General features: G+C 35.1%; 3 protein-coding genes across 5 annotated transcripts; 2 read left to right on the top strand and 1 right to left on the bottom strand.

The window, feature by feature from the left end:
- The first annotated feature begins 1551 nt into the window (after positions 1 to 1551).
- Positions 1552 to 2542, top strand: LOC108149621 (intraflagellar transport protein 20 homolog). The gene is made up of 2 exons (XM_017277353.2): positions 1552 to 1761; positions 1820 to 2542. Exon 2 carries the CDS (start codon positions 2147 to 2149, stop codon positions 2540 to 2542), a length of 396 nt encoding a protein of 131 aa, XP_017132842.1. The 5' UTR covers positions 1552 to 1761; positions 1820 to 2146.
- Positions 2543 to 2554: 12 nt separating this feature from the next.
- LOC108149615 (INO80 complex subunit B) lies at positions 2555 to 3631 on the bottom strand. Of its 2 annotated transcripts, none has more exons than XM_017277330.2 (2): positions 3481 to 3631; positions 2555 to 3427 (listed from the first exon to the last, which is right to left on the bottom strand). In XM_017277330.2, exons 1-2 carry the CDS (start codon positions 3494 to 3496, stop codon positions 2571 to 2573), a joined length of 873 nt encoding a protein of 290 aa, XP_017132819.1. In that variant the 5' UTR covers positions 3497 to 3631; the 3' UTR covers positions 2555 to 2570. The 2 variants fall into 2 exon arrangements, with proteins under 2 accessions (XP_017132819.1, XP_017132828.1); XM_017277339.2 differs by having other exon boundaries at positions 3484 to 3631.
- A 2771-nt stretch (positions 3632 to 6402) lies between these two features.
- LOC108149600 (probable protein phosphatase CG10417) lies at positions 6403 to 10547 on the top strand. Of its 2 annotated transcripts, none has more exons than XM_017277307.2 (5): positions 6403 to 6459; positions 6798 to 7089; positions 7158 to 8144; positions 9392 to 9925; positions 9980 to 10547. In XM_017277307.2, the coding sequence occupies exons 2-5, from the start codon at positions 6979 to 6981 to the stop codon at positions 10376 to 10378; spliced, it is 2031 nt and encodes a 676-aa protein (XP_017132796.1). In that variant the 5' UTR covers positions 6403 to 6459; positions 6798 to 6978; the 3' UTR covers positions 10379 to 10547. The 2 variants fall into 2 exon arrangements, with proteins under 2 accessions (XP_017132796.1, XP_017132787.1); XM_017277298.2 differs by lacking the exon at positions 6403 to 6459 and adding an exon at positions 6472 to 6590.
- The last annotated feature ends 2932 nt before the right edge of the window (positions 10548 to 13479 follow it).

The following is a 13479-nucleotide window of genomic DNA, read 5'->3' as shown; positions in this document are numbered from 1 at the left end:
TTGGTTTCATTTTCCTTATACATTTTTTTTACCTAAGACAGACAAACAGCTTAAATCTCTACATAATTGTAAATAAAATGTATAAACCCAAATTTTAAGCAAAAATAAATCAAAATCTCTAAAAAGAAAAAAAATTATATTCAAAATATAATTATTTTTGTTTTGTTTATTATATTTGCATTATATATATGGGTTAACGACATAATTCTGACGCCACAATTTCGCCGTTTTAAAACGCGATAATTTTGCGCGATCTTTTGACGTTTAAGAACGCCATAAGTTCACCGCAGAAAAAACGACATATTTTTGACATGCGCGAAATTATGTCGCTGCTAAGTGTCATAAGATCGCACGAAATAATGTCTCTTAAAAATTACTTGTGCGAACTTATGTCGCTTCCCTGCAGTGCTGGCTTTCATGGATGAAACAACTCAGATGAAGAACTTTTCGCAGTCGACGCCGCTACCTTCGATTTGAGCCGGCGTCGTCTCCCTCTTTCCCTCTCTTATATTATACTGTTATTTAACTGCACTCGGACGCAAGCAAACTCATAATTCGTCCTTTCCCCATTCTATCTACTTCTCTATCCTTTGTGTTCTGCCAGACCCAATCGGAGTTATACCAAGAAGAGTTTGGTGGCCTACACTTTTACGTCCTTAGAATTTAAAAGCAATTAATTTGGAAATAAATATATTTGTTTTAAGGTGATGTAAAAATTACACTATTAAATAAAGTTATATAAAATAATAAAAGTAAAAAATCCTATAAGCGACAAATATTTTAAATTTATTTTAATAAAAAATATAATTAAATCACAATGTTAAAATTATTTTAATAATTCGGTCCTCAAGTAATATGTATAAACTTCCGAACAACCCCAACAACCGATCATTTTCCAATTTTAGGGACGTATGTATTTTGGGGTCCTGATTAAGAATAAATAAGTCAAAGTTCGCGACAAAATCGATTTCTTGAAAAATAACGGTATAAGCCGTTATTTTATTTTGTTTTTTGTCAATAAATCTTATAATATGAACTTTATAAAAAACCTATAAACAGAAGTTGGAGATCTAGTTGAAATACACATTTCATGTTGTGTTGACTTTTTGGCGTAAACCTGATAGTTTCAAAGAAAAATTCAGAAAACTGTTGCCTTTAAACCGTCATTTTAAAATGAGCGCTCAATGAATTGGACCGGGGTGGCATCACTACACACTTATCGATATCTTACAAAACTATTGCTTAATTGGTCATCTCTAAGATTTTCGCATATCTAACGGTTGCCGCTTGATAAAATTTTATTTTTCTCAAACATAAAATCATTTTACAGTGTAAACTTTACACTCGAATAACATAATAATTTTTTTTTTAAGTTAACGTTATGATTTTTAAAATTTCAATTTTGGATTTATTTGCTTATGGTTTTTATTATTGTTTTTAAATTTGTTGTAAATTATTTGTTATTTATTTATATTATATTTATTCAGTAGCACAGGTTGTCGGTAGTTTTTTTTTTTAATGTTTAGTTTTTGGTATTATTTTCTGTTTGTTATGGCTTATTTTGCAGATATGGTGCAATACCTTCCATTGGGGAAGAAATTAATGATGGGAAAAGAATGGCTGTAGGCAAACCATTTTTTTAAACAAAAATCACGCGATGCATATATATGTTGCACTTTGACCTATTTATTCGTAATCAGGACTCCAAAATACAGGGATCCTGAAAATTTGAAAATGATCGGGCGCTGGGGCTTTTAGCAAGTAAAGCCTTTCCAAGAGATCGGTCTTGTAAATTTTGACCTATTTTTCTCGTAAACAGGACCCCAAAATACGTGGATCCCGGAAATTCGAAACTGATCGGGTGTTTGGACTTTTCGGTATAGAGTCGAAAACGTTTCCTTCACTGCGTTCGAAAGATTGACTGGATTTTTTATATCCTCTGCAGGGGATGGATAAAAGCCAAACAATTGGTTAACCGAACTGTCGCCCATAACAAATTAAAAAAATTCTTCGTTTTATTAGAAAAGACAAAACTAATAACTAAAATTTGTAGACCAGTGCTATACAAGTTGTCAATGGCAACGTTAGCTATAACATAACAGAACAAATATTGGTTAAAAAAAGTTCACTTCACATTGGCCCTAACATGGAGGAGCTTCACAAAGTTGGACTTTTTATAGATGATATCTATAGACTGCGTGTTGAAAACCCTGTCCTAATCGGAAATAAAATAAAAGTTAAACAAGAGTGCTTAAAATATTCAAAAAATCTTAAAATTTTTAAAAAGTTAGCTTATAATTTTTGTAAAGTATCTAAATTGTTTGCAAAAGATGTCGATAAAGAAAAGCTACTCGGTATTGGCACCCAGAATCACCTAAAAACCATATCTTATCAGCGACAGAGTGAGCATCAAGTTTTTCGGAACGAAATTTTTGAGAAAACGGTAGAACTAGAACGTTTAAAGATCGAGTTGCAATATATGCAGCGAATCGAATCTGATCAAAACGAAATAATAAACAATTTTTTTGTAAATCAATATTAAAATTATTTGCGCTTGAGTTGACTTTTATTTATTGGTTAAAACTGTGTGAAATATTTTTACGATAACATGTAAGACTGCATAGGGGCAGTTTTGTAGTTGAACAGTTGTATGCCTTTCGATTTCCACAACCGCTAACAGAGCATAATTGTGAGCGGGGCGGTGTGAGAGGTATTTGTGCCTTAAGAAAGAACTCGTGACCTGGTGGTACAACTATATAATTACCATTTATGGCACTTATATAGGTAATTTTAGGATATGATGATTTTTGTGAATGCTTGTTGCGAGTCAATAAGCGCTGTTTGTTGCTTTCCTGTTTTTTTAACAAGCGCTCCATCGTTTTTTTTTTATCTTTTTCTCGACGTTCGTCAGCTTGCTGTTTCCGTTTCTGAGATTTAAGAACAGCTCTATGGATTTCCTCCGCCGTTTGCGGCTTTTCCTTTTCTTTGTAACCACTTGGAAGTGAAATTAGCTCTTCAACAAACCCATTTGTGTCAGTATCGTACATGGCACGCTGACGAGCTGTCATCAGTTTCGGGTCTTTCATTTTCTTCATTTCCTCATCAACATCGTCTAATTTTCCGGTTTCTATGGCATTAAGCCATCGTTCTTCGTCACTAGAAGTTTCACTATTGCGTCTCCTTTTAACTTTTCTGGTAACAGAGTTGGAAGTAGTTACATCTGCCGTTTTTTTTGTAATAGTATTTCTAGTGCGAATATAAGGAAATTTAAGAATATTGACATTGCTCGTCTGTACCTTTGGGCTGTCATGTTGCCCCATCGACGGAACAGAGTTTGAAAAAGACTGAATATGGGGAGATTCCCCGTTTATTGACAAGTTATGAGGTTGTGGTGGCTTTTGTCGTTTGGTTAGACTTAAGCGGTGACCTAAAAAATGTTTGGTTAACTTTAAAACTTCACAAAAATTGTTTTTTACTTACTACCTTCTTTTCCCATTTCAAAACGTAATTATATGAGATTAAATCAACAAAATCCTAACTCTATTCAACAGTGGGTTACAAAATTATTGCATACATATGTATATCAGAATACATATACCCAAGTATATCGACTCTATTTAATCGCAACTAAGCGGCGATTGCGGGACGATGAAATATGGAGCATGGAAAGTTGGTAAATTTTTTCCCTAATAGCCTATTTCCACATAGATCCATCCACCATCCCTTGAAGGAATGGTCCATAATGTCTCGTCGTTTCAAAAACTTCCCAGTTAGTCCGCCAGACAGACTTCGACGGACTAATTTAAACGATAGTAAGCCGATGTTTTTGCCCTATTCCATCGCAGTCCATCCCTGAAAAAACGTTGGGATTTATGAAAAAAGTGAAAATCCTATTTTCACAAAGCACATCACCCTTCCACCATTCGATTTCAGCTGATCTGAGCAGCTGTGGAAATCACATTTTCTAAAAATTTCAACCGTTTCCCACGGATGGACTGTTTGAAAGAGGGCATAAACATTTAAATAATGGTTTATTTCTTCTCTGTATTAAACATCGGCTAACTATCGGCCAGAAACTTGCGGTTAGAACGTTAATTCCACCGTTAAGGAATAACCGGGAAACTTTTGGCACGCAAAAAACCTTAAACCATTTTTAAAAGAGATGTTAAATGGTAGATGGGGTTCTGCGAAACTAGGCCATAAATATATGATTTTTGTGTAAGAAATTCAAACCGTTGTAAGACATAACCAGTGCAAAATTTTTAAAACATTTGGGAAACGGTAAAGTATTTTTGGCTTCTATACCCAAGAACACATTTTCGTATTTTATTTTTAATAAATGGGTGACTATAATTATATTGCATGAATCTCCGCTAATTTCTGCTGGTAGTGTGGACTGCACCTTAATTAACTAATGGTTAATATGTTTAGTACAGAATAGGTTCAAATACCTTACATTTTTATCAACCACTATTTGATTTGCTATCTTTCATCAACGTATGAACTTTGAACCAAAATTAACCTTATTTATGTTATGTTTCCATGATTTTGTCTTATTAAAAATTATTAAAAATTTTGACAAGGTTTTAGGCTACGCTAAAACTTAAAAAACACAATACTTTTTGAAAAATAATTCCTATAAATAAATTTCAAAATATAGTTCGAAATTTAGAGCATAGTTGCAGAGTTGGTAAATCATAATATATCAAAATATATTATATTACATAGGTCGAACGATTTTAGAAACTCTCGTTTTACCTTATATTACAAGTCCGCTTAAAAATGCTTTATTTAAAAAAATGTTGATTTTATAAAAATTGTTGTACGCAGATAATGGCCTAGTCCCACAGAGCACTTCTCTGCGTCTGAACAGCCGTTCTCTGTTTTGATATGTCAAGATAAAGCTTAAGTTGTTTGTTGAAACTTAAATAGTTAAATAAAAGTATACATTCTTTGGTTGTTATTTTGGATTATATTTACCTTTTACTTGATCCATAATGAATGAATAATAGAATGCTGTTATACCAATGATAGTGTATTTATATGCCAGATATCGAGTAAACAACGATCAAATTCAATATGTCGTAGCAAGATACAGTGAAGAAGCAGTTTTCTCCATCTCGAATTGCTTAAGCAAAACCTTTGTTAAAAAACTGACTTACTGATAAGACAGCGCTGCCATAACTGAGAAGGTAGCACTGGAGTTACTGAAGCAGAGCCAAGGTTTCCTTTTATTATTTAGGGATGCACAACTTGCATTTAAAACTGAAATGCTACCCGAAGAAAGAAAAGAATATCTCAATTCCCAAATGGGAGGTTTCCTAACTTTCTCAGTAAAAACTTTTTTGTTGCTTCATTGCGTCTGTGGTTAGACGCAGTTTTTTTTTACAGGTTTTGTATAGGCAGACAGAGGTGGGGAAAAAGTGCGTCAAAGTACATCAGTGTACAAAATTTTAATTTTTACCAAATACTTTTCTGGAATTGAACTTAAATCACTTACACATTTTTTACCTAAGATGTGGTCTGTGAAATTATTCTCAGTGAAAGTTTGAGAACAGTTTAAGAATGAAACATCTTTAGAATAGGAAAGTGGAACATACCTTTCACACATCGACCATCCGATAACGTGTGTGGGAACCGGTCACATTTTCTATTATACCATACGAAATCAAATCGCTGTCCACCAGTTTCTCCATGACTAAATGCACTCGATAGTAACTCCTTTTGTGATTATTTAGATTTTGGGTTACCGAAAGCTGACCCACATATGACATTTTCTCTAAAACTTTCCAAAATTGTAAATTTGGTTTTCGTGAACTACTCGTTGGTTACTCTTCTTTGAGCAACGATTTTCAACAAAGTATGTGGCTAACAGTTTAGGATATGCGTTTTGCTCTCTTTCCACACAGACCATCCGTTGGAAACGGTTGGGATTTTTGCCAAATGTGAAATCCCGATATCCTCTGAGCACATCCACAAAGGTGATGGTTTACCTGTTAACAGTTACAGGTGTTCAAATCAGCTAATAACCGAAGGTTGATGGTGGATGTGCGATGTGGAAACCGGAGTAACACTTTTTTTTTATTCCCAGCGGTGGACTGCGTGGGAAGGGGGTTGCACCGAAAAAACTACCGCATACATTAGTCCATCAAACTCTCTTAAATTTTAACGGTGGACTAACTGGGCCATTATTTGAACGGCAAAACCTTATGGACCTTCCGTTTAACGGTTGCTGGAAGGTGGGTGGACCTCTGTGAATAGGGGCTATAATGCACACTAATCGGGTGGACCTTGTTAAAGCGATTTTATTCACCTCTTTGTAAAGCATGTATTCATTGATGCGGATGCGCCCCAGTCTGAACCAGGCATTTAAAAATATCCTTAGCAAAGAAAAATGAAACTTTTACCACCCAGATATTCCAAAGTTCCACTTTCGGCGATAAGTCCGATATTGGTTAGGTAAATATAACACAAATATTGCTACCATTATTTAAATGCAAGTACATACATATATGTCCATATTTTTCCATATGTACACATATATAAGGTGTTGATCGTTTTCGATTTGTTCGTATACAGCGCGTCACAAGGTTAGAATTTAACAATTTATTTGTGTTGAAAAATGTTTTATTTTAGTTTATGAGAGATTAAGTTGTTTATATACATAAGCACATACATAGTCTGTAGACGAAGAACTTATAATTGAAAAAGTCAGCGGCAACAACACACATTGACAAAAACTTGTGTAATAAATTTTAAAACATAACAAAATTGATATTTATTTATTTTCATAACAGAATGAAATAAAATTACAACTTATTCATGCCACCATTGTCTTGCCGGCGAATCCAATTTTATGCTCCAGACGCGTGCGTGGGCTGGCATCGATTTTTCGCTCAACCAATACTGAAATTCGGAACGTGACTATTGCCACTCATTCTCTTAACATTTTTGGATAAGGATTATTGATTTTACAATATGGGTGCCTACTTGTCGCATCCGAAGACCGATAAAGCATCTACAGATGAATTTAATGAGTTTCTTGAAGTGGGAGCCAGCTCAATGCAAGGCTGGAGAAACAGTCAAGAGGTAAACAATAAAAATTTTGTTGCTTACACAAACAGCTTTATTGGTTAGTGTTTTTATTTACATTTTAGGATGCACACAACTCCATTTTGAATTTTGACAAAAACACGTCGTTTTTTGCTGTGTATGATGGACATGGCGGTGCTGAGGTAGCCCAATATTGTGCCGAAAAGTTGCCAGAGTTTCTTAGAAATTTAGAAACGTATAAAAATAATCAACTTGAAAATGCACTCAAGGATGCATTTTTAGGATTTGATAAAACGCTGCTTGATCCACCGATTGTCAGCATACTAAAAATATTGGCAGGTGAACATAATTTTGTCGATGCCGATGCGGAGGATTACGATGATGAAGATTTAGCTGAATTGCAAGAGGAGAGCAACTTGCCGTTGAATGAAGTTCTGGAAAAATACAAAGGACTTCCTCAATCACACGATTCGATCATTCAAAAATCCGAGAACGAAGCCAATTTAAAAATGCTTTCTCCTTATTTGCGCGGTCGTCGAGCTGCAGCTGTAGCAGCCGAAGCTGCTAATAAGGCTGTAATGGACCCTACAGCTAAACCAGAAGGATCTTCCACTTCGGCAGCAGCAGCTGCAGCTGCTGCCTGTATACAAAAACTCGAAGGCGAATCAACTGTGAGCAGTAGTAATAATGCTCCATTAAAAAATTTAACTCTTGATAAAAAACAGGAATCGAATGGGTCCGTTTTAAAGGCAGATAGTGTTACTTCTTCTGATCCCAGAATAGCAGAAGTGGGGAAGCAGCAAAAGGAAGAAAAGAATGCACAAGAATCATTCGTATCTGGTTCTAACGATATCGGCAAAGCGAATCAAAGCGCACAAACCTTAAAAGGCGTTATTACTGGAATTTCGTCTACCAGCAAAGAATCTGAAAAAATCCTAAAAAAGACAAATTCTCAAGAAGATGAGTCAACAGACGACGATGCCGATTACGAAGAAAATGACCAGGTTGAGAGTCCTGATGTTTCATCTGCAGAAAGCTCTGATGAAGATGTAAAAGATAGTGCTGCCAACGATGACGATGACGATGACGATGTAAGTTACTAATGGGGTATGACACTACATTGTTGGCCTCATTCATTGCAGCAAGTTTTTCCTAGACTTACGATCTTAAGTAAGTGCGAACAAGACGGACATATGACTATTCCAATAGCGTGACAAATGACTAATTTTTCTTTTGAAATTAATTCACAACTAATCGTACTAGCTAGAGAATAATAAAATATTTCAGTTCTAGAGCATATAAAAAGTTAAAGACTGCTGAGTTCGAAAACGTAATAATGTATAAGAAATATTTGTTAGCATTTAAAGGTAAGAACTGCAAACCTTGAAACCAGGGATTAAAGCCGAATTAAATATCGGTTTCGGTTAACCAATTTAACTATTTCAATTACGGTTGCGGTTCAAATGATATATTTCGGTTGCAGTTACCTTACTTCACCCAATAAATGCTACCGTTACCGGTATTGTACCGGCTTAAATAAAAAACTATTTGATATTTTTTTTATTAATGCCAAAATTTAATGATTAGAGCGAATAAGGTTTTTGCACGTAGAATGTTTGAAGTTTCTAGAAGCCTGGAGTTTATTTACATATTTTCTTATGAACGTGATATTTTTTTATAAATGCAAAAATTTAATGATTAGAGCGAATAAGGTTTTTGCACGTAGAATGTTTGAAGTTTCTAGAAGCCTGGAGTTTATTTACATATTTTCTTATGAATTTAATATAACCAAATTAATACTTTTTATTTACCAACACATCTTTTTGGAACTTAGTATACTAACTTAAATTTTTTACTTTGTCGAACGGGTAAAATTTTCGGTAGGGATTTGTTTATTGATCGCGGCGCTATTTTATGATTTAACGGTAACATTTTTTATGCTTCTTTTTTTTGCGTTGTAAAAAAATCATCTAAAAGAAAAACATTTGCAGGATCTGACATGAATTTGTTAAGACGTTATAGGAATTATGTTTCCGTCCGTTTCTACGCAAACTAGTCTCTCAGTTTTAAAGCTATATACGGAAATAAATCAAAATTTAAATATTTTCAAGATTGTTTTGAAATAGCTGCAAGGGTATATGAACGTTGGCTTGCTTAAGTATGCTTCCGTTCTTGTTTTAAAAATAAAGTTTAAATTATTACCAACAAATCTAAAGTAATATCTGTATAATTAAATCTTTCTGAGCCTTAAAGAATTCCGCCAATGAATGAGACCAACACTTCAGTGTCATAACCACATAACTAATTTGACATACATTTATGATAAACGTATCCATAGGAAGTTGAAGTTAGTGACGAGGAAGAGACGGACGAAGATCAGATGGCCAATGATAATTTTTGCGCAAATATGATTGAGGAACCTGGCAAAGATAGTGGATGTACTGCTGTTGTCTGTTTGTTGCATGGTCGAGATCTGTACGTTGCAAATGCAGGGGACTCCCGCTGTGTCATATCCCGAAATGGTAGAGCCATTGAAATGAGTCTCGATCATAAGCCTGAAGACGAAGAAGAATCCTCGCGCATAATTAAGGCAGGTGGTCGAGTCACTCTTGATGGCCGTGTTAATGGCGGCTTAAATTTGTCTCGCGCCCTTGGAGACCATGCCTACAAAACCAATCTTGAACTTCCAGCTGAGGAACAAATGATTTCTGCGTTGCCAGATATCAAAAAGTTAATTATCACGCCACATGACGAGTTTATGGTATTGGCCTGTGATGGTATCTGGAACTATATGTCTAGTGAGGAAGTCGTTGATTTTGTACGAATTAGATTAAAAGATAAAAGCAAGAAATTGTCCAAAATTTGTGAAGAGGTAATATACTGTACCATTTAAAACTATGTGATAATTAACCGTTGGAACTTTTAGCTCTTTGACAACTGCTTAGCTCCAAATACAATGGGTGATGGGACTGGTTGCGACAACATGACAGCTGTGATTGTCAAGTTCCAGGAAAAGCTACAAAAGCTACAGACTACCATCGATCCAACTGAAACCGAAGATGTGTTAGCTAACACGATTACGGCATATGAGAAGGCTTTAGACGTTAATACTGATCAGAGTACACTGAAGCGTTGCGCTTCGCCAGATACAGCTGCAGAAATCACAGATTTCGACAAAAAGAACAAGTCTAAACGATTAAAGACTGATGAAAATGTAATCGAACCAGCCGAATGTACAAGCAGCAACCTATCACCGGCAAAGCAGAACGAATGCCTGAGCATCAAGACAAGTAACGAAGTCACTATAGTTGTTTCTTCATCGTAATTTGACGTAATGCTACTTGTATTACGCTTTCGTATTCAAGCTTTTGATTGTAAACTGCATTTTAATCTTAGAAATATAAACTCAAAGAGTCGAATGCGAAAACTTAAACAAAATTTAAAAAGCTATAAATGGCAGATTTATGCAAACAAATTTTCGTTTGTATACACTTACATATATTTTAATTATATTTAAAGACTTTTTTTAATTTGTTTTTTCATAAACTGCTATTTACAAGAAAAAATAAATATAAAATTGAAATATTCTTTACCCAAACGGCAAAAAAATTCAAACAATGTTCTTATTTGAAGGAAAAAACAAATGGTCAATAAATAAAGATATTCGAATTTGTAATTTATTTAGACTGGATTAAGTGGACGATTGGTAATCGTTTTGTAGACTTAAACGAATGCAAAATACTCTATTCAAAATTATTCTAGTAACAGTTATTAAAAAATATAACTTATTTTTTTAATTTTTTTAAAATTTCCTTGGCCCGCAGTTTTCAGAAGGACCCGCGATTTTTTGAAAAACCGTCACTTTAATGAAGGTTTCGAATGATCGCATAGAATCAAACAAATTAATAACTATATAAACTTTTAGATCCATAAATTAAAAAAATTAATACCCGCGGGACCTTAGTTTCTCTCTGCGGCCATATGCATATGCTTATTGCAGCCGTTTCTGGCTTCTCAACTGTCTTTTTAAGCCCAGGAAAATGAAGTTTTAAAGCGCCGTGGCAAAAATGTATAGTATTTCTGAAGGCTTATCTCTAAATGCCACATTTTATAATTTACAAAAAAGGACGCTATAGTCAAGTGCCCCGGCTTTAAATACAACGACAACACAGTTTTCGCGATTTTTGGTCTTTAATTTGAAATTGACATTCAGACACAAGCCGTTCTTATCCTAACCAAGAATTTATATTCTTTACTCTACGAGAAACGGGTATATAATCAAATATAGGCAAATCCTTAAAAAGTAAGGTTCTACATCCTGGTTAATGTGCTAAGCAAAACCATATTTCGCGTGTGGGCTCCTGGATATAAAGAATAATTTATAATTATGTTATGTATAGTTTTTTTACGGCTTACAACACGGCAAACCATCAGAGAACTTTTAACTAAGGGAAGGGCGTTAATAAATAAAATAAGGTAAGTGTATATTTTTGGTTTCTGTTCTTGCTTTCATGATTTTTCCAGGATGTAGAGTTATGTTCGACGTTGTTGCATGGTCATATTTTGTTGTTGGCCGAACGAACGTTTGAGTTTTTTACAGAATCTAGAACGCTTCGGTGAGAAGCTGGTTAACTTCAGTCCGAACTTTGAGTAATTTGTCGGGAGAAAGATGAACAAAGAAAAATGACCTTGCAATTTGAAGATGAGATAAAAATTTTATATTTTATTAAATACATTTTTTTTTTTGGTCACTATTGGTAATTTTTAGCTTGGTTTTTTAATTTTTAGAAGTTTGTTGGAGTACAATTTTTATATAGATCCACCATCATCATGAACAAAATTTCTGAACGCCAGTTTTCTCTGTGCGAGAGCAATTTGAATTCAGCCAAAAGTAATAAAAAAATTAAGTGTAGACATGAATTTCATCAGTCATATGCATAGTAGCATTCTGCAACTCCGCACTACGTGTCCATTTGTCAAACTGTATGCTAAGGCAGAAAAAATTTTTCTGAGAAAACTTTAGAATTTATTATTATAATAACCTCTACTAGAGGCTGTAACATATTACCAATCCTAAACAGCAAAGGTTACCTTCTAGAGAGTTCTATTTTTATAATGACATTTGAGAGCTCATTCGCGACAGGAAACAGTGAAAAAATCAAAGGACCGAAGATGCAATTGGTGATCAGTTGCATGAAACCTTGGCTTGGAAGACCCTGAAACGAGTTCGCAGGTATTCTCAGGGTTTATTAATGGTGTTAAGGCTTATTTCCAATCCTATGATTTCCTTGGTCCGTATCCCACTTCCTATACCGGTAACGTGATTTTTTTTTATCGTAACTAGTAAGATGTGTGGCCATGCGGGTCGCAGGTAGCGGATAGCGAACGGTCTACAATTTGAAGACTGTGTTGGAAAAAAGATTTATTTGGACATGAGCTACAGCTAATCTCCGGGAGCTCTTTTGAAAAAAGGCGTTTTGCCGTGATCACTATATCTTCGGACTGGATACTCTGACATTAAAAAAACAAACAGATTTTGTTAAAGTACTGCCAAATCTAGTAATTACGGTGGGGTCAGGGAGATGGCGAGACCTTGTTCTTATTTCTCCTACCTTGGCATTGCATTCTCCGCAACTCGTGAGAACAATTATTGAGTCAAAAATAAAAAAGAATAAAATGGAGTCGGGCACTTCTTTGTCTGGACTTAGCCGCCATGGAATGGGCCAAAATAACAGCGGTTCGTTTGAGACACATTGGACAGTGGAAACCCCAATCATATGGTCACGCCAGGATTCTCCAGCAAGACAACTCGATCCTAACCAAAACGGATCTCTGCAAACCAATAGAATATGGTCACACGCCCTTTAAAATCCTTTTCCAAAGAAAAAACTGGGAGCACGGTCAGCCGGGGCCTACAAATGCAGTCAGTATCTACACTGACGGTTCTAAACAAGAGAACGGCGGTGAAGTATATACTCTGATCAACTCAACATTAGGAAATCATTTAGACTTCCCCATAACTGCAGCGTCTTCCAAACGGAAGTATATGCCATAAGAGAAGCACTTATACATGTAAATAGTTTCAACTTTAAAAAAAGATGGATCAACATCTACAGTGATTGCCATATGGTCCATCTATGCGACCATCACAAACTCTCAAACAATATTAAACTCTCCACCAGATGGCTACGCAGTTTAGCATCAACCTGATAAAGGCCGCCAGACACCGGAACATCGCAAGCAACTGTAAAGCTCAAAAGCTAGTAAGACATGGCAATACCATAATTTTCCTTCCGGATAAGGAGAACATTCCACAGTGGTCGGGCTTGTATTGACCGCGACCATAAATACTTCTAGACGTGCTATTGCTTTGAAAATTTCACCAAAAACCCAAAAAAAATATTATAAACATGTGTTAAAAAATTG

Source organism: Drosophila elegans, unplaced genomic scaffold, assembly GCF_018152505.1.
Source record: "Drosophila elegans isolate 14027-0461.03 unplaced genomic scaffold, ASM1815250v1 contig_536, whole genome shotgun sequence".
Lineage (NCBI taxonomy): Eukaryota > Metazoa > Arthropoda > Insecta > Diptera > Drosophilidae > Drosophila > Drosophila elegans.
The sequence above is the reverse complement of the archived record's forward strand: the minus strand, read 5'-3'. Positions and strand labels throughout refer to the sequence as shown.

Coding starts and splice junctions, on each gene's coding strand:
- LOC108149621 (XM_017277353.2), top strand. CDS start 2,147: ATGGAGGAGCTTCACAAAGTTGGACTTTTTATAGATGATATCTATAGA.
- LOC108149600 (XM_017277307.2), top strand. CDS start 6,979: ATGGGTGCCTACTTGTCGCATCCGAAGACCGATAAAGCATCTACAGAT. Junction 7,090..7,157: donor GCTGGAGAAACAGTCAAGAG/GTAAACAATAAA, acceptor TTTACATTTTAG/GATGCACACAACTCCATTTT. Junction 8,145..9,391: donor ATGACGATGACGATGACGAT/GTAAGTTACTAA, acceptor ACGTATCCATAG/GAAGTTGAAGTTAGTGACGA.